The sequence below is a fragment of the Molossus molossus genome, unplaced genomic scaffold, assembly GCF_014108415.1.
Source record: "Molossus molossus isolate mMolMol1 unplaced genomic scaffold, mMolMol1.p scaffold_m16_p_1, whole genome shotgun sequence".
Classification (NCBI taxonomy): domain Eukaryota; kingdom Metazoa; phylum Chordata; class Mammalia; order Chiroptera; family Molossidae; genus Molossus; species Molossus molossus.
In genome coordinates, this window is record NW_023425344.1 from 31,066,976 (window position 1) to 31,088,170 (window position 21,195).

General features: G+C 39.9%; 1 protein-coding gene across 3 annotated transcripts in view; it reads right to left on the reverse strand.

The window, feature by feature from the left end:
- ATP8A1 (ATPase phospholipid transporting 8A1) overlaps window positions 1-21,195 on the reverse strand; it is a 210,606-nt gene that overhangs the window by 49,985 nt on the left and 139,426 nt on the right. For all 3 annotated transcript variants that reach the window (XM_036257326.1, XM_036257318.1, XM_036257333.1), the window contains 2 exons: window positions 5,135-5,318; window positions 4,942-5,052 (listed from right to left, as the gene is read on the reverse strand). In XM_036257326.1, coding sequence (XP_036113219.1) covers window positions 4,942-5,052; window positions 5,135-5,318 — 295 coding nt within the window. The remainder of the gene's footprint in view (window positions 1-4,941; window positions 5,053-5,134; window positions 5,319-21,195) is intronic.

Genomic DNA, 21,195 nt, shown 5'->3' on the forward strand with positions numbered 1-21,195 from the left:
AATTCTATATAGTTTGTAGTCTTTTTAAAAGTGCAAAAATTATTTCATTAGCAATTCTAATTCAACATCTCTTCCCAAAGCAACATAACACTTTTATCCAGAATTTAAACAAGAATTATTCTCTATGGCTAACAAAATTTTTAACACATTTAGAAGTTCTAAAAAGTAGTAGAAGACAGTGTAGAAAAAATTAACCAATCAGAAAACCAAAAGGAAAAAACAATTAAAAAACAGGAAGATAGCTTAAGAGAACTGTGGGACAACTGGAAACGTAATAACACTTGAATCATAGGAGTCCCCGAAGAGGAAGAAAATGGGCTAGTGTTAGAGAATATATTTGAAGAAATAGTGACAGAAAACTTCCCTAACTTGGTGAAGGAAGAAGGCATTCAAATTTAAGAAGCACAGAGAGCCCCAAGTAAGAAGAACCCAAACAGGCCCACACCAAGACACATAATAATTAAAATGCCAAAAATTAAAGACAAAGAGAGAATCCTAAAGGCAGCAAGAGATAAGCAACAGTTTACCTACAAAGGAACCCACCATAAGGCTATCAGCTGACTTCTCAACAGAAACACTACAGGCCAGAAGGGAGTGGCATGAAGTAGTCAAGGTCATGAAAAACAAAGATCTGAATCCAAGAATACTCTATCCAGCAAGGCTATCATTAAAAATAGAAAGTGAAATAAAGAGCTTTCCAGACAAAAAAAGGCTAAGGGAATACACTAGCACCAAACCAGCAATGCAGGATATGCTAAAAGGACTGCTGTAATTAGTAGAATAAATAGGAAGAAAAATAGAACCACACTAAACAAAAATGGCAATGAATAAGTACATATTAATTATCACCTTAAATGTAAATGGATTGAATGCTCCAAAAAAAAGAGACAGAGTAGCTGATTGGATAAGAAAACACGACTCATCTATATGTTGTTTACAAGAGACCCACCACACAACAAAAGACTCACATAGGTTGAAAGTGAAGGGATGGAAAAAAAAAACAGAAAGAAAAAAAAGCTGGGGTAGCAATACTCATAACTGATAAAGTAGATTTCAAAATGAACGCCATAACTAGAGACAAAGAAGGCCACTACATAATATTGAAAGGATCTATCCAATAGGAAGATATAACCTTGGTAAACATATATGCACCCAATATAGGAGTACCAACATATATTAAAAATCTTCTGGAGGATGTCAAAGGAGAAATCAACAGCAATATAATCATAGCAGGGGACTTCAACACCCTGCTCACATCACTGGATAGATCATCTAGACAAAAAATTAACAAGGAAACACAGACTCTAAATGAAGCACTAGATCAAATGAGTTTCATAGATATCTACAGAGAACTACACCCCAAAACTGCAGAATTCACATTCTTCTCAAGTGCACATGGGACATTCTCAAAGATAGACCACATGTTAGGGCACAACCTAAGTCCCTACAAGTTCAAGAAGATTGAAATCATATCAAGTATCTTCTCAGATCACAATGGCATGAAACTAGAAATCAATTGCAACAAGAACATGCAAAGCATTTGAAAACATGGAGGCTAAATAGCATGTTATTGAACAATGAATGGGTTACCATGAAGATCGAGGAAGAAATTAAAAACTTCCTGGAAACCATTGAAAATGAACACACAACAACACAAAATCTATGGGATGCAGCGAATGCAGTTCTGAGAGGGAAGTTCATAGTACTACAGGCCTACCTCGAGAAACAAGAAAAATTTCTAATAGACTATCTAACCTCACAACTTAAAGAACTAGAAAGCAAACAAAAAGAAAACCTCAGAGCAAATAGAAGGAAGGAAACAGTAAAGATCAGAGCAGAAATAAATGACATGGAGACCAAAAAAACAATTTGAAGGATCAATGAAACAAAGAGCTGGTTCTTCAAAAAGATAAACAAGATTGATAGACCCTTAGCTAGACTCACCAAGAAACAAAGAGAGAGAACCCAAATACACAAAATCAGAAATGAAAGAGGAGAAATAATAATGGACACCACAGAAATACAAAGGATTGTGAACAAATATTATGAACAACTATATGGCAACAAATTTGACAATGTAAGCGAAACGGACAAATTTCTAGAAACACAGTGTCTCCCAAAACTGAACTGGGAAGAGATAGAAAACGTGAACAGACGTATAACAACAAAAGAAATTGAAGATGTAATCAAGACTCTCCCAGCAAACAAAAGCCCAGGCCTGGATGGTTTCACGGGGGAATTTTACCAAACATTCAAAGAAGAACTGATACCATTCTCCTCAAACTATTTCAAAAAATTCAAGAAGAAGGAAGACTTCCAAACTCGTTTTATGAGTCCAGCATAATTCTAATTTCAAAACCAGAAAAAGACACTACAAAAAAAGAAAACTACAGGCCAATATCCCTGATGAACATAGATGCCAAAATCCTGAACAAAATACTAGCAAATCGAGTCCAGCAATACATCAAAAAAATTATTCACCACGACCAAGTGGGATTCATCCCAGGGATGCAAGGCTGGTACAATATTCACAAGTGAACAAATGTGATACACCACATAAACAAAATGAAAGATAAAAATCATATGATCATATCAATAGACGCTGCAAAAGCATTCAACAAAATCCAGCACCAATATCTGATAAAAACACTCAGCAATTTGGGAATAGAGGGATCATATCTCGACATAATAAAGGCCATATATGAAAGACCTACAAGCCAACATCATACTCAATGTGCAAAAACTAAAAGCATTTACCTTAAGAACAGGAACAAGACAAGGATGCCCACTTTTGCCACTTTTATTTAACATAGTACTGCAAGTCTTAGTCACAGCAATCAGATATGAAGAAAAAATAAAAGGGATCCATATTGAAAAGGAGAAAGTGAAACTGTCATTATTTGCAGACGACATGATATTATACATAGAAAACCTCAAAGACTCCATCAAAAATGTATTAGACTTAATAAATTTGGCAAAGTAGCAGGATATAAAATTAACATCAAGAAATCGACAACATTCTTATACACCAATAATGAACTCACAGAAAGAGAAACTGACAAAACAATCCCATTTACCATCGCGGCAAAAAAAATTAAGATACTGAGGAATATACTTAACCAAAGAAATAAAGGACCTATTCACAGAAAACTACAGGACATTGAAAAAAGAAATAGAGGAAGATATAAAAAAGTGGAAGCACATACCTTCTTCATGGATTGGAATAATTAACATAATTAAAATCTCCATGCTACCCAAAGCAATCTATAGATTCAAAGCAATCCCCATCAAAATACCGATGACATACTTCACAGAACTAGAACAAATATTTCAAAAGTTCATATGGAACCAAAAAAGACCCCGAATAGCCACAGCAATTTTGAAAAAGAAGAACAAAGTTGGAGGGATCACATTATCAGATTTTAGGTTATACTACAAAGCCACTATAATCAAAACAGCCTGGTACTGGCACAAAAACAAGCAGATAGATCAATAGAACAAAATAGAGAACCCAGAAATGGACCCAGGACAATGTGCTCAATTAATATTTGACAAAGGTAGCAAGAGCATACAGTGGAGTAAAGACAGCCTCTTTAATAAATGGTGTTGGGAAAATTGGACAGCTACATGCAAAAAAAAAAAAAAAAGAAACTAGACCATCAACTTACACCCTACATAAGAATAAACTGAAAATAGATAAAAGACTTAAATGTGACTCATGAATCCATAAAAATCCTAGAAGAAAATGTAGGCAACAAAATTTCAGACATCATACACAGCAGAATTTTCAGATACATCACCTAAGGCAACAGAAACAAAGGAGAAAATGAACACATGGGACTACATCAAACTCAAAAGCTTCTGCACAGCAAAAGAAACAACCACCAAAATGGAAAGGCAACCCACTCTATGGGAGAGCATCTTTGCCAATGATACATCAGATAAGGGGTTAATTTCCAAAATATATAGAGTGTTCATACAACTCAACAAAAGGAAGACAAAGAACCCAATTAAAAAATGGGCAGAGTAACTGAATAGCCACCTTTCCAAACAGTACATACAAATGGCTAAGAGACATATGAAGAAATGCTCAGCATCACTAATCATCAGAGAGATGCAAATTAAAACAACAATGAGGTAACACCTCACACCTGTCAGAATGGCCGCCATCAGCAAATCATCAAGTGTTGGAGAGGGTGTAGAGAAAAGGGGACTCTAGTACGCTGCTGGTGGGAATGCAGATTGGTGCAGCCACTATGGAAAACAATATGGTGTTATCTCAAAAAATTAAAAATTGAACTGCTATTTGACCTAGTGATACCACTTCTAGGAATATACCCTAAGAAGCCTGAAACACCAATCAGAAAGAATATATGTACCCCCATGTTCGTAGCAGCACTATAGCTAAGATCTGGAAACAGCCCAAATGTCTATCAGTAGACGAATGGATAAAAAAGCTGTGGTACATATACACAATGGAGTACTATGCAGCTATAAGAAAGAAAGATCTCTCATCCTTTGAGATGACATGGAGGGACCTGGAAAGTATAATCCTAAGCAAAACAAGCCAAACAGAAAAAGACAAGTATCATATGATATCACTTGTTTGTGGAATATAATGAACATAACAGTCTGAGTAACGAGGTAGTCCCAGAAGAGGAGGTGGTGAGGGAGAGATAAACCACAGAACTTATATGTATGTATGCATGAACAATGGACATGAGCAACAAAGCTGGGGACAGGGTAGGAGGGAGAGGGAGGAGGGTATCAGTGGGGGAAAAAAGAGAAACATCTGTAACAAAAATAAATTAATTAATTAATTAAAAAAAGAAGTTATAAAAAGTGGGCAAATGCATGAATTAAAATGAGAACATGTCTTCATAAAGGAAATTTCTTTGCATATCTATGCAAGTGACAAGGATTTAAACCATAACCTATTACCTCGATGATATAGAGGACGATATTCTTGTAGAAGCAGTACAAAATGCACTTGGAGACTCTGTTGTAGTTCCAGGCACCATGAACCATCAATAAATTCTTCAAATACTTGAACTAAAATAAGAGTAGAAAAAAATGAGTATTTCCTTTCCACAGAGTCAGCTGGCTGAGCTGAACGTGTGTGCTGATGCTTCACCTGTGCTATGGAGTAGTCAGAAGAATTGGCTGCCTGCAGGCCTTCGTTTCCGCTTATTCCGACGCCGACGTGCGCCGTCTGGATCATGCTGACGTCATTCGCTCCATCACCGATCGCGAGTGTTATGACTTTCACTTGTTTCTTAACCATCTCAACGACTTCAGATTTTTGAAGAGGAGAAACCCTTAAATGAGAACAAATGATCAATTAGCTCTGTTTTCTGAAAAAGAGAGAAGGAATTTTGAAATGTCTACTGTCTTGAAGGATGAAAGGAGCCGAGGAGTCAAGTGAACACGTGGTTCTAGGAAGAACCATTGTGGAAAAGCTGCAGGTTTGCAGACGTGTGGCTCTGTTAACCTACTTGCCACTTCAAGGGAAAAAATAAAACTGAGGTCTCAGAAACAAACCTCTAGGAGACAAACAGAAGCTATACATCTTGTTAAGCACTAGTTTACCAGTACTAGTTTATACAAACTTGTTAAAGAAATGATACTTAAGTTCAAAAATTCCATTTCTTCCTAACAAATAACATCAGCATTTCTAACTTTTCACTTTTGAATGGAAAAAGTCAGACAGACTATTGAACAGTAGTCCAAATACTTACTAAAGCCTATACCATTTCTTGAAAATAAAAGTTTTGAGCCACTGAGAACTGATCTTAGACAATGTAATACATATTTAAGACTTGAAACTCTACTGACGTTAACAGCAGAGAATTGGCTAACCTCTTGACCTGTTTGTTCTCAGACACCATGGTGAGTCAAACAAAGTAAATACCAAGAGCTTGGTTACGTAGTTCATGTGCCTCAACTTTCTTCCAGAACTACTGACAACTGGCCAAGCAGAACCAAGCAGCCTTCTGTTCAAACACGGATCGGGGACAGAGAACAGCAGCGCCCAACTAAAATCACTTTTGGGTATTAACTTTGGATCAACATCATAGACTTTAAAAAGCCACTTAAGAAGCAGCCCTGGCTGGTTTGGCTCAGTGGTTAGAGCGTCAGCCTGTGGTCCAGGGAGACCCAGGTTCGGTTCCCGCTAGGGGCGCGTACCTCGGTTGCAGTTTGTCCCCAGCCCTGGCTGGTTGTGTGGATGGCAGCCACTCGATGTGTCCCTTTCACGTCGATGTTTCTCTCTCTCTCTCTCTCTCCCCTCCTTCCCTCTCTCTCTCCCCCCCCCCTCCCTCCCACTATCTGAAAGAAAGATGGAAAAATGTCCTCGGGTAAGGATAAAAAAACAAAAGAAAATGAAGCAAACTCCACAACGATGACAGGAGGGTTCAAAGACAGACTGTGTTAGTGTAATTAACTTTATATATTACGCATACTGTCTTGGTGATTAAGGCAAAAGAAAGGAAGTCTAAACAGTGAACGGGTCCAGTAAACAGATAGTGATTAAATATGAAGAAACAACTATCCACGATGTTAATGGATAAGAAAAATAGCTCAGAGCTAAATTCTTGATCAAGGTTAAGTGGACTAGGTGTCTCATGATAGCTGCTGAAACATCTGGTAAGTCATTTATTATTCCTATTTAAAAGTGAATTTCATTACTCTGAAAGATGCAACATCTTGCATGTTTTCCTGATTATTTCTTTATTTTATTTTATTTTATTTTATTTTTTTCCTTTATTGATTTTAGAGAGAGGGGAAGTGAGAGGGAGAGAGAGAGAGAGAAACATTGATGAGAGAGAACACAGAATGGCCGCCTCCTGCATGTCCCTCAATGGGGATCTGGCCCACAACCTGGGCATGTGCCCTGACCAGGAATTGAACCGGCGACCTCTTGGTGCATGGGTCGACGCTCAACCACTGAGCCATACTGGCCAAACTCCTGATTATTTCTTTAGGAAGCATTCCTAGCAGCAGATATTTGGCACAAATATATACTTTCAGGAGGCCCTATCACCCTTCAGGAAGGCTTCATTCAGCCAGAGCTGCTCGAGGTTTTATTTCAAGTGTGAGAATCATTGCATTAGGTGCTGAGCTGCTTGCAGAGTTAACCAGTCTCCTCATCTTTGTACACACGCACTCCTATTGCTGACCCAAAGTAGTACTCAGTAAAAGGTTGCTGAGACTTATTTTTAACTCTTTGAATTTCCTTTGAGAGTCTAGCAATTGTACAAAATGATGCAACTGTGAACACAGGGAACAGATGAGTCTCAGGCCATTAATGGGCTTTTGCACTGTTAGCTCCCTTTTTTCTTTGAAGCAATTTTGATATCATTTTCTAATTTTAGTTATTTTTTTTAACAGGTTAATATAAACTTGTAAGCCCACTAGCTCTAGGCCAATGTTTTAGATGTGGCTGACATTGAGCAAATGTCAAAAAAGAATGATTACCAAGAAATGGACTAAAAAGCAAATGGGAAATAGGCACAAAAAGAGAGAAACATTTAAAAACATTCACCAAATTCTCTTCACAACTTAACAGTCTTACAATGTAAAGACATGTGCAGTCACCGTGGTGTATCAATAGAGCTAGAAAACAGTGGTGTATTTTTCATAAGTGGACCGACCTGTCATAAAGGAAACATCTGTGCATTGTAGCGATTTAAAGAGGCCTCAGAAAAGAGCTGGATTAAAGTTTGTTTCCTTTCTTCATGACCACTACAGCCAATCACTGCTCTCTGCTTGACACCGCAGTTTTCAATGCCCCAAATGAGAACTGGCTGTGAATTTTCACCAAGTCTATGGGCGTGGTTAACACAGGTGTCCAAAACAGAATACAAATCCCCTTGGCAAGAACAATACCTATTAAAAAAAAACTCAATGACACAGTCAGAGTCATCCCCCAAATCACACTGCTACTGTTCCTAGGCATCTGATTCTGTTATCAAGCTAAAAGTAGACAAATGGTTTGGAAGAAAATTCCAAAAACGGTGGAAGGCCTCATATCCGAAGGGTTTGAAATAGCAGTTGGCTGCTAAAAGATGTCACATTTAAGTGGGGATTCATAAAAAATAAAATATACCTACTTAGAACATGTAACTCAAAATATACATGTGCAAATTGTACAAAGAACCTTACTTTGCACAGGAGTCTGCTGTTTGAAATTCTGCATATTTTGGGTTTCAAAACCTCCCTCATGAGACACAATCCATGGCTGGGTTCATTCAAGTGAGGACTAGAATATAATGATGCCCTTCACCCAAGTTTATTATATGACCCACCCTAAAGTCAATAGCAGTTTTGTTTAGCAGCTCAAAAAGTCTTTCTAGAATACTATACTTGGTTTCCCTTGCAACAATTTGGCCTAGATTATTATTTCGAAGACTTATGACATATTTAATGAAAGGATGATTACTTTAAGAAGTGGCACAGGAATAAACAGGTTAGGGAGCAAGCACCCACTGATTCCCAGTAAACACCAAGTCCACCCATGGGAGCAAAGGGCCGGTGCACTAAAGAGGACCCTTCCAGCCCTGGGAAGGATGTGCTGTGGGCACCAGCCAGCAAGTCTTAGGGAGAAAATGTGGGTTAAAGGGACTCAGATTACCCAAGCTGAAATCAGTTAAAAAGATCTATTTCTAAAGCATTCATTAAAAGAATTATTCCTTGACAAAGGGGTTCCTAGATAGCAAAACAAATGACAAGACATTAAAAATGAGTGTAGCATAAAGCTTTCTGGTATAATTACCAGTACGAGATCATTTTGCAGCTTGGGTTGCAAGAGGCTTCCTTGATGAGTTAGAATTGGACTCAGCTTGACAAGGATAGAGAAGCTCATGGCAGGTAAAAGAAACAGCACATATTACAAATTAACCACAATATATTCCTTCCTACTGTTTTGTTCTTAGCTCATAAAAGTTCACCTCCTTCACTCATTAGAGTTTATTTATTTTCTTGACTTTTGTATGCTTGCTTCTACATTTGTACAATTTTCATAATAGTCTGCAATGGCGATTTTCAACCTTTTTCATCTCATGGCTCACATAAACTAAAACTAAAATTCGGTGGCACGCCAAAAATATTTTATTTTTTGCCACTCTGACAAAAAAAAAAAGTTAGGTATAATTTTTTTAAAAATTCTCACCCAAGGACACACTTTTTATTAATTTTAGAGGGAGAAAGAGAGAAACATCAATGTGAGAGAGAAACACCAATCAGTGGCCTTCTATATGCACAACCAGGGATCGAACCCACAACCTGGGCAAGTGCCCTGACCAGGAATCAAACCCGAGACCCTTCAGTGCGTGAATGATGCTTCGATCAACTGAACCACACCGGCCCGGGCTAGGTATAATTTGGATTAATTCACACGGGATGGCTATTGTTGTGTTGGCTGTTGTCATTTTTTAAAATATGACAATCTAAGGAAGAAGAGGTCAGTGTCCCTGACTAAACAGTCAGGTCTTACATGTTTTAAACATTCTTGTGGCACATGGAGCGAACATGGCTGCTCTGGAACAATCTCGCCACACAAGTTAATTCCTCCATATGTCTATCAAAACCCATACATTCATGGTTGAGAATATCTAAAACCTTAATTTTACAAATACAAATAGTGACCCAATGTATAATCCAGAAACATCACAAAAGCACTGTGTTCTATCTTAAATATTCCCACCCATGGGTCTGTATCAAGATTTAAATTATTCACAGTTCTCTTCTCTTCTAGGGTTGCTTCTTCTTCTTCTTCAGGAGAAGCAAGAGTCTCGCCAGTAAAAGACTATAGACCCAGCATGTGCACTAAGGTCCGGTTTTCTTTCCCGCGGCCCCGCAAACAGAGGGTGGTCCTTTGTGATACAACCATAGTGCACTGAGTGCAATATGTTTCTCAGATATTATTTTGGCTGTAGTTTCTGCAGATGTTATTCATTACTTTCCTTATTTGCTGCGTAGTAACTAACTCTCACCGCCCAGTGAAAGTTCGACTGCAGCACTGGAAACTTTTTACCATTTTAGCTAGAAAATATATAGAGTGGCCCAAATTATATGAACCTCGTTTTGCACTCTTTTCATGAGATTAGCTAAATGAGCCACCTTTTTGAATGAAATATGGATAAAGATTATATGTACAGGAATATACAGAGACACATAATAAAGAATATTTTAAGGGACTTTGTATACGTAGACAAAGGGGATACAAACTGTATCTTACTGTATTGTGTTTTAGGTTAATAACCTTAAAATACCTTAGACAGAAAAAAATTATGCTGATAACACAATATTATCTCAAAAACGTATACTGTAAACTTAAAAGTTACTACAAAGTTGCCTTTAGAAGGTGAAGCTAGAAAAAACGTAAGAACATGGAGGAATGTGTAATTGTTTATTATCCTGAAGCATTCTGCACAGTGAACCGGTACTGACAGAGCCCGGTATCTACTGAGCTTGAGGCTGCTCCTGGGGACTATTTAGAGATCAGAATCATTAGTGTGGGAGCTGCTGTTCTTTCTTTTGCAACAAACTTCCTAAGATTTCTCCTTGGGAATGTTAGTGTATTCCCCACTGAGTCATATTCTGCTGACTAATAACGAAATTACAAAAGGAGAGAAAAACCTAAGAGAAAAACTTATGAGATCTTACTTGATTCTTTTTTCAACTAAAATTTGTTAGGCTTTTAAAAAGTTTTAACTTGAGGCCCTGGCTGGTTTGGCTCAGCGGTTAGAGCGTTGGCCTGTGGTCCAGAGAGACCCGGGTTCAGTTCCCACTAAGGGCACGTACCTCGGTTGCAGTTTCTCCCCGGCCCTGGTTGGGTCGTGCGGGTGGCGGCCACTCGATGTGTCCCTTTTATGTCGATGTTTCTCTCTCTCTCCCTCCCGCTCTATCTGAACAAAGAATGGAAAAATGTCCTCCAGTGAGGATGAAAAAAAAAAAAAAGGTTTAACTTGAGGAGGAACTGAAATCAGGTGCACACGCGCACACACACACACACACACAAACCTGTGTTTCGTGTACCAAAATTACACATTTCTAGAGCCTTGCCATCAGTTTGTTACCGGAACAAAAATGGCCACTTACATAGCGAGTCCTAAAAATGATACTTAGCATATGGTACATAATGAAACATTCAACCACATCTAGGCAAGAGAACTGGGTTATTCACACGACTGGAGAGCGGGCACTTTCCTCTCTTCCAAAAGCAGTATTTGTTGATACACTATGCAGTTAGAGCATCAAGAGGACCTTATAATATAGGGGCTGAGTCTACAGAAATAAAATACAGATCGCTTTTCCACGGGGCAAAAAAAGATTTCCCTTTGCAATTCATTTTAAATGCAAATCTTCTCCCTTATGGAATTTAGCTTGTTAGAGGTAAACTACTGCTGTTTTCAGTTTCAATGGCTCAGAGAATATTTTAAATAGTGGTTGATGATATTGACAGTGTACATTTGAATATATGCATGTGTATGCGTATGTTTGTGTACATGCACAAGTGCATGCATAGGTACCTCAATTACTAACTGGCAAATACACCTTATAAAAGGTGCTAAAAAGAAAACTCCTCTTAGTAAAAAATTTTATTGTAGCATTTATATTATAGAACAGTGTGTTCATAGTGATAGTTTATTTTATTTTTTATTATTTTTATTTATTTATTTATTTTTTTTATCCTCACCTGAGAACATTTTTCCATTTTTTGTTCAGATAGAGTATGAAGGAGAGAGAGAGAGAGAAACATCGACACGAAAGGGACACACTGAGTGGTTGCCACCCACACGACACAACCAGGGCCGGGGATAAACTACAACCGAGGTACGTGGCCTTAGCGGAAACCGAACCCGGGTCTCTCTGGACCACAGGCGGATGCTCTAACCACTGAGCAAAACCGGCCAGGGCTATTTTATTTTTATTTATTTATTTATTTTTTATCCTCACCCGAGGACATTTTTCCATTTTTTGTTCAGATAGAGCGGGAGGGAGAGAGAGGAAGGGAGAGAGAGAGAGAAACTTCGATGTGAAGGGACACATCGAGTGGCTGCCACCCGCACGACCAACCAGGGCCGGGGACAAACCGCAACCGAGGTACGTGCACCCAGTGGGAACCGAACCCGGGTCTCTCAGTACCGCAGGCCGACGCTCCAACCGCTGCGCCAAACCAGCCAGGGCTATTTTATTTTTTAAATATATATGTCAATCTCTAGTTATCTGGAACCTAGCATTGTACACAGCACATAGTAGATGTAAAAATGGTAATAGAACTGAATTAATGGAAATTTTGCAAGAAATAGAAATCATCTCATTATCCCATGATGCCAACTTTACAACTCATTCATGGTGGACTGCTTGCTGTTAGGAGGCAGTCTGTTTAATCTGTAGCTAGAGTGCAGAGGAAATACACTTTAGGACTTGGATTCTCCAGGTTTCTCACATGGATGGGAAAGACAGGTGAACAATTATCAGGTGGATAAGGAAGAATACTACTACAAATGAAAGTGGGTATATCCAGAATGGATTAGAGCCAGATGACAGGGGTATCTGCATGTCAAGATAAGACAGTGTGAATGTCACAGCGAGCTCTAACAGTAGATGTTAGGGGAAGACAGGAAGTGGTGAATACCTGTTAGAAAGTAAATGGTAGGGTGAGAGTGGCATTTCAAGGGCCATAGATAAACAAACAGCTGTACTCTTCACTTTCCATGGTTCCCTGTGCGAGCCCAGGCTGACCAGTGTGTGGGGCGGGGGTGAGACTGGGCTGGATGGAGCTAACAGTCTCCTCTGTCATTACAACTATAAACTTTGGCTTAGACTTGGAGCTGTGGAAACTCAAAGTCTCCAAAATAACATGTTTGGAAAATAACACCCCAATTCAAGTAGTACTTCTAAGGCCCTAAAGCTAAGACCCCAGGAACATCCCCACCATGTACCTTAGAACAGGAAAGTCAGAGATTTCTGGTCAACCTCAGAGCATGGAGCCAGGTAGGTACAGGTGCCAATGACATGGGTGCGGTGACAGACACGTGAATGTTAGCTCAGTTCTATGGAGTGTGACAGTCTCTAACAAGAGCTGTGGTCGGGCAAAGGAACTAGGGGATGGCAGGGATTCACTATGATCAGGTTCAGCCCCGTCTTCAACTTTACTTGAAGCTTTTACTTTTCTCCCATTTGGGCAAATGGGGAAACGTGGTCTCATGGAGAAAACTTTTGAGACAGAAGACAACAAGCACAAAAGCAATGAACAACACATAAGAAAGTAGATCTAGTATAAACATATATAACAAGAATTTGAAAGAAGTACGATAAAAAAAAAACCCTTGGACAGAAATGGGAAGATAGAACCAACTGAAAAACAAGTCATACAAAAATATAACTGCTAAAAGAAAGAAGCCATTAGTAAATCGAATAGTAAATATGATAGAGCTTGAAAGTTCAAATAAATAAACTGTCCCAAAAGATAGCAGAAAATTAAAGAAAATAGTGTAAGAAAAATGAAAAGAAATGAAGGAATAGAAGTAACTACATATATATAATGGAACTCCAAGAAGAGAATAAAAAGGGACAGAATGAAAAAGAATGATTAATAATTTTCCAGAATTAAAGAAAGACACGTCCTTCAATGGAAAGAATCCATACATGTCAAAAAGGAATATAAGGAAAAGGTACCTACCTCTAGACACATTATGGTTAAATTAAAATTAAGAAAAATTTCTAAAAGCTTCTAGAAAGAAAAAGCAGATTACTTACAAAGAAACAAGATTTAACACTGGATGCGCACACAAAATTACTTTAATATTTTCACGGGGTGGGGGTTGGGGAAAGGAAGACATACTAACATAGATAATAAGCACAAATATGATTATCAAAACCTTAGAAATAACTAGACATAGATTAGATACAGATTGTAAACCTTTCAAACCAGCAGCAGAAAATCTGATTTAGGCAGTGGAAAAAAGGGGAGAAAAAAAACAACAAAAAGTGTAATGAATGGAAAACACCAAATAAGATAGGAGAAACAAGACCTAAAATAGCGATAGTTACAATAAATATAAACGGGTTAAATTCATTGATTGAAAGACAGATTCTCAGGTTGAATTAAAACAAAAAGGTCCAGCAAAATGGTGTCTAAAAGAGATATACTTTATAATGACATCTAGTATAACACTTATTTGATCAGTATGTTCTAAGCTCTTTATTTGTTTTAATTCATTAAATTCTCAGAAGAACTCTATGTGAGATAGGTTACTATTACTGCCATTTAACAAATGAGGACACTGAGGAACAGAAAGATTATTATCACTTAAGGTAAAACAGCAAGTAAGTGGTCAAGTCAGGACTCAACCCTAAACAGTGTGGATTCAGAAACAGCATTCTTAATCACTACATTATACAGAAGGATTGAACATAAGGGTTTAGGGGAAAAAAAGACAAGGCACATATGAAATAAAGGAATGTCAGGTGAGTCATTTTAATACCAGACAAAACAGAATTTAGGGCACAGAAAAGGCCATAGTGCTCAGAGAGAAATTTTTATGTATGATGGCATTCCTCTTCCCAGAACTAATCAAGCAGGCCATATAAAAGAAAATGTGATAGCATTTCTAAGAGTAACATAATTTTTAATGACCCTGCTAATGCACTGAATACAACATTAACCCATTTTGTTCCTTACAACCCTAAGATAACAGTTATTTTTATCTGTTTCAAAGATGAAGATATGAAGCAACGTGTCACTCAGCTAATAAGAGGTGAAGCCTGCACTTAGATGCTGGAAAGTCGGGTCTCAGGGCCAGCGAGCTGGAGCACATGGCATCACAAGCAGAGGGAATGGGGGGATCGCTGAGCAAGTGGCATAGGGAATCTGCTCACTATGTAGAAATGAAAAACACTGGATCCCCTTTCTTTCATAAGATACAGAAAAATAAACTCCATATGAACTAGAGACCTATATGGAAAACAGAAAGCTGTGAAGTTAACAGAAAAAAAAGTAGAATAACTTTGGGAGTGGGAAGTTCTAAGTATCCAAAAAGCACAAACCATAAAGGAAAAAATATTAATGAAATTTGACTACCTCAGGATCAATCATTTTTGTTCAAGAAAGAACAGCACAGGCTGAATTAAGAAGGAAGCCAGACTCGAAGATTTTTGCCATGCCTGTAATCAACAAAGAACCAATATCCAGAACACACAAAGAATTCTTGTACATGAGCAGAAAAATAGATAGGGAACCCAACATAAAGTTCAGTATCCTTATCCCTCTTCAGTGAGCTGCCTTTCTTCATAGCAACTGTTACTACTGACCTCATGTAAGTCTGGCTGATACATAATAAATCAATTGTTAACACCCACAGCAATGACTGCCTTTTGAATGTGTATGCATGCATTTTATTGAACAATAGTTATAATATGAAGGCAGGAACTATTTTTTTCCTGTTGTTCATTGCTCTATTTATGGCACTTATAAAGATGCCTGGCACATAGTGGGTGCTGGAAAAACATTTGTTGAATCAATGACAGAATGAATGAACTTCCAAAGTAGAAATCTAGAGAGGTGAACAGTTATATGAGGAGATGCTCAATCTCCCTAGTCATCAGAGAAATGAAAATCAAAACAGCAAGGTGCCACTTTTCAACCATCAAATTGGCAAAGTTATAAGCTCAGGACTGCTAAGTTTGAGGGTAAGGTAGGGGAGAGCAACTGTCCTCTATGGATCTGGGAGAACACACCAGTACAGCTGTTTCGGAGCAATGTGGCAATTCTGATCGAGATGAAATACGCATACAGCTCACAGCTCAGCAATCCCATTCCTAAGTGTATATGCTAGAAAAACACTTGCTTGGGTGCACAGAGAGGACACTTATTTCAGTACTTCCTGCGGTAGCAAAGATTTAGAGGCAACCTATGTGGCCATCACTATGGTCATAGATAAAATGCTGTACATGCATTATTATAATAGTAAGTAGTAGTGAAAATAAACAAACTTGTTTTATATCTAATAACATGGGTTGGTCTAAAAATTGTAGTAAAATTAAAAAGGCAAAAGATTTATGCTGAAATGTTATACATATGTATCTCTCACTTAATTTAACACACACATAGCAATATTATATATTTTTCATAGCTATGTATGTCTACAAATAAAGTATGATAGATGGCTGGGAACATATTAAATACCTGGGATTGTTTTCCTAAGGTGGAGTGAAGAGAAAGTGACTGGGAATGAAGGGCAAAAACTAAATAATATATAAAAATCAGCCTGGCTGGTGTGGCTCAGCATGGGATTAGCATCATCCCATGGATTGAGAGATCCCGGTTCGATTCCTGGTCAGGGCACGTGCCTGGGTTGCAGGCTGGATCCCCAGTAGGGGGCGTGCAGGAGGCAGCCGATCAATGTTTCTTACATCTATGTTTCTCTCACTCTCCCTCTCTCTCTAAAAAGATCAATAAAAACATATTAATAAAAAACAAAGAGGAAATTGTTTTAGTTTAAGACTCTAGGATGCCTGCAGCTTCGGGAGAAGGCTGGTTTGAACATACATCTTCCCACCTGACCCTTCCCTGGCATTACCCTCCAGCACCTCCCTGGCACCTCCAGAACACAGGGAAGTCATTCTGGTGACAGAGAAAGATCTGATGTTTGTGGTCCTGGGTTCCTGGCATTTCTCTTGTTGAGATATATAAAATATTTATTGATACCTCATTTAAAAACAGACTCCTGGAAATAGCCACATTTTAATGGGTTATCTTGAATCCAAGGGCACAGAGAGACTGGATGGCATCTCTGGACTGGGCCCCTGGCAGCACAGAGAGAGGGTCAGTCATTGCTGAGGAGTCATGAAGGGAAAATGCTTCCCTTTTCTAGAAAAGAAGAGTCTGGAAATGACAGAGTAGGGAACCTGGCGTGCACGCCACCAGTGTTCCAGGACAGTTCTGTCAGGACCAGCTCCCTGCGCCGTGCATCCAGGAGCCGCAGGCACCGGAGCAGCGGCTGGCTGGCGACTGCGGCCCCAGGGCCAAGTCCGGGCAGCAGCCTGTTTTCCGCATCAGCTCAGGCTACAGTGGCCGAGGTAGCTGCTGCGACGGACACTGCAGGGCCTGGAGAGCCTAACATATGTATTTTCGAACCCTTTACAGAACACGCTGGCCCACCTTGGCGCTGTAAAATACTGCCTCGCTACTGGGAACCACATGCCTGGACTTGAAGCTTGTTGTTTTACGTCCATTTCTTTTCTTTTCTTTTCTTTTTTTTTGTTAATCCTCACCCGAGGATATTTTTCCATTGATTTTTAGAGAGAGTGAAAGTGAGGGAGGGGGACAGGGAGAGAGAAAGAGAGAGAGAAACATCAATGTGAGAGAAACACATCTATTGGTTGCCTCCCACACAACCCTGACAGGGGCAAAGGATTAAACCTGCAATCCAGGTATGTGCCCTTGACCGGGAATCAAACCTGTAACCTTTCGGTGCATGAGCCAATGCTCTAACTGCTGAGCCAAACCAGCCAGGCTTGTGTCCATTTCTTTGGTCTCTGTCTGATCCCTCGGTAATATGGGTAATTGTCTTCCAAGACCATCTTACACTCGGGACACTGTCATGCCCTAATCCTACCTGGTCTTGACTCCTGGGATTCTCGCCTGGCTCCAAACAGTAAGCCTTTACCTTGCCCTACGTGGGGATGGCTCAGAAGCTTCGTTAAAAAGATGGTCACCACTGGAAACCATCCCGGGTTTAAGGAGAACCAGAAACGCCAAGCTAACTCTGCTTCCCTTCCCCTCACAATCGGGCGATCACCTGGCCGATGAGAGCCAAGTGTTGCAGGCTCCACACATCATGTCCTTAGCAAACCAGAAAATGAAGTCCTTTCATTCCGTCACCATAGAAGGGAGAGGACAAGCAATCTCTTGGGTGGGTCTGCCTCTGACTGAGGCACATCTCCCCGTGCTGATGTAGACTGACGCAAGCGTTAGGGAGGCCTTTCTGGGAAGGCCGGCGAGTTCTGCGCTTAGGATGGCGGAACAGAAAGAATCGCCAAGAACTTGAATGCAGTTATAGAAGATATTTACACTTACTCCAAGTCAGCAAGACACAAGACAGAAGAAGACTAACATGAGTCAGATACCATTTAAGAGGGATGGTGATAGAAATAAAGACGGCAGTTACCCTTGGGAGAATCATAGACCAGAAGGGAGCATAAGGGAGTTTCCGAGGTGTTGTCATGGCTGGATGCTTGACATAGGAGTGTGTTCGCTTTGTGAAAATTCACTGAGCTGTACACTTATACTTTATAGTACAGGTTAATTCTGTTTTATCAGAATATTTATATAATCTGCACCTCTAATTTGTGTGTGTGTGTGTGTGTTGGTTATGATGGTTTATCTTATTTGAGTCACATCTAAAACTAATATTAAATGACAGTGAGATTCTACAGCATTTAGAGGTCTCATCTATTTTAGATCTGTCACTGGTGGCGTGCTGGCTGCCAGGTGTAAAACGGACGTGCGGTTCCTTTCACATTCCTCAGTGAGGTAGGAGCGCAAGTGCGACGGCAGGGCCGGGCGACTTAGTGTTATGTTATGTCACAGCAAAATATGGGCATTTTATGAAATGATAAAATATATTCACTATGTCCTCTTTTAGGTCATGTGTGCAAGAAATACTCCCTCAACATTTCCAACGTTTATTCATATTATCTTGAGAGCAAATATATGGTTGACATTCGTTAATAGTTTGTAAGTTTTCTCAAAGCCAAACATCTGCTTTGGCACCCAGCGACAGTCACAAACTTGCTTCTTTAAAGGAATGTCTGTCGAGCACTTATTAGCTTCATTTGTGCTTTATGACTATCCTTTAAGTAGAACATTTATTTAGAGAAATCCTTAACGTTTAGGACAATCCTAAAAGATTCAAGAAGTAGACTCAAGAAGTAAATAAATCCTTTATTTAACGCACTCAAGCTATGACAGAAAGTATGCAAAGCGTCCCTTCAGACCTCTCCTTGGAGGGTCCCCTGATGGGACCAGGTGAAAGGTCTTGCCTGGAATGTCATTCCCGAGTGACAACACTCACTGAGGTCAAGTGTTTTTTCATGCACTGTGGGGAAATTGCCTAAAAGGGGGTTAAAACTTCGATTAGAGATGTTGCAAGTAGGGAAAAATGCTCACTTCAATTTAACTTCTGCTTTTCAGAAGACATGAGTACATAAATTATGTAGAAGAACGGTGATTACCAGACAGTCTAAAAGCTGGAGGCTCTAGGCCAATTTTCAACCAACTGTCACAGAATGTAAGTTTCAATATATGTTTAAACTAAACTGACAACTACAGAAAAAATGTGAAATTCTTTGAAAGGCTGGGTTATGTGAACCAACGAGGCTCTCAGAAACCACAGGCCGTTTAACACAAGGCAGGGCTTCCCCGCACGGCCCAACCACTGTCTTCTGCGGGGAACAGTATCAGAGGTGCAACAGATGCTTCCCCAAATTAAGTTAATCCAAGCAGTAGACGGAGTCTTTCCAGAACAGAGTAGCCAACACAAGTATGGGTCATCCCCAAAAGAGGGCTAGGAGAAATGTCCTGGCCCAGAGCTCTCGGGCTGGCCGGAGACGGCCCAGGAAGCGTGTGTGTGCGGGGGTTCCCGCCTCTCCGAGCCTGACAGGCTCCGCTCTTAGCTGCTTTAGCCATCAGGCTCCCTGGAGGACTGGAATGGCTGCTGTACGCCAAGCTCCCCATTTTACAGGTCACAAAACCGAGGCCAGAGGTATCCGCAGTGCCAGAGAGGCAGCATTAGAACAAGAAGTGTGTGAATCTCCAGGTAAAATGCCACTGTACCAACAACACAAGCTGTAAGACCTTATTGGTGACTGCGATGAGGAATTATTTTCTGATAATTACTCTGCGGAATGGCTCTTGATGTTACTTGTATACACAAATCTCCATGACTCTTGGAGCGAGCCCTTTTCCTCCTCTATCTGTCCAAGGAGTTTTGGGGAGTTTGTGCAACCCACAAAACAGTGCCCTTAATTTTACATGTATGTGTGTATCTGTATATTTTGTAGGAGATGATCCGTAGCTTCCATTTGTTCTTCAAAAGCATCTGTGATCACACCGAACGATAAGAGTCAGTGCGCGTGAGCAAGGGAACAGACGGGAGGAGGACCCCAAAGGCGTAGTTCAGGTTTATTACCAGGAAAATGGATCAGAAACTGCCTGTTTCCCATAAACTACTCAGGTCACACAGGTACGTGTGCACAGAGGTAAAACTGCAAGCGGCACGGTACTCATGAAAACACAGTCCTTAGCAGACTGTTAAAACGTTTCATTTTACCTCTTGGATTTTATATACTCAAAAGAACATTTGAGGCATAACATGCAACCTTCCCATTGTAAAGCAAAACCAGGACTCCAACGCCGTCAATAATTTGAGATTTCTGTCTCTGAATATCCCTTCAGAAAACTGGTAAGAGACCCCATGACTATCGACGGAGAACAACTGTTCCTTTCAATTCAACTGTAGACTCTTCAGGGAAAATGCTCATCTTTTTTAACTGGGTCATTTAGGCAGACACTGAAAACTGCCTTCTGCCGTTATGCTGATGATGCCAGAGAGGGAAGAGGCTGAGGTAAACCTGGAGAGGCAGCCTCATTCTCCACTACAGGGAGCCGGTCCACCCTCCCTCCACTCTCCCCAGCTCTGACTGAAGAGAGGGCTGCAGGGGAGGGTAGATCCTGAACTACCTTCCTTGCAGACTGACAGGAAATAGATCAGAAAGTAGTTTGAGGGGAAAACCCACAGAGCTAGAATGAACATACATTAATTTGGGAAACAGTCCTGGACTGTATTTGGAAATAATGTTCAGTATTTATCGGGAGCATCTCGTGTGATGAAGTAAAATAGAGAATTTCCTGAGGCTGGGAGAGTGGGATCATCTAAAAAACCAGGAGGGACACTTGCCTGTCTGGGTAAAGAAGGATCTGCAGAATTTCTCACCTAGGCCTCCCCAGCCAGGAGTGTCATCATGGACACTACTTCGAGGTCAGTAAGCCAAATGACACGAAGGTGGTCTGTGACAATGGTTTACATGCCAAGTGGCACCAGGCCAAGAAGGTACAGAGACATGAATCGGGTAATTATGGGCTTAGATGAATTCTCAAAGCCAGACTGGAAGTCAAACCACAGTACT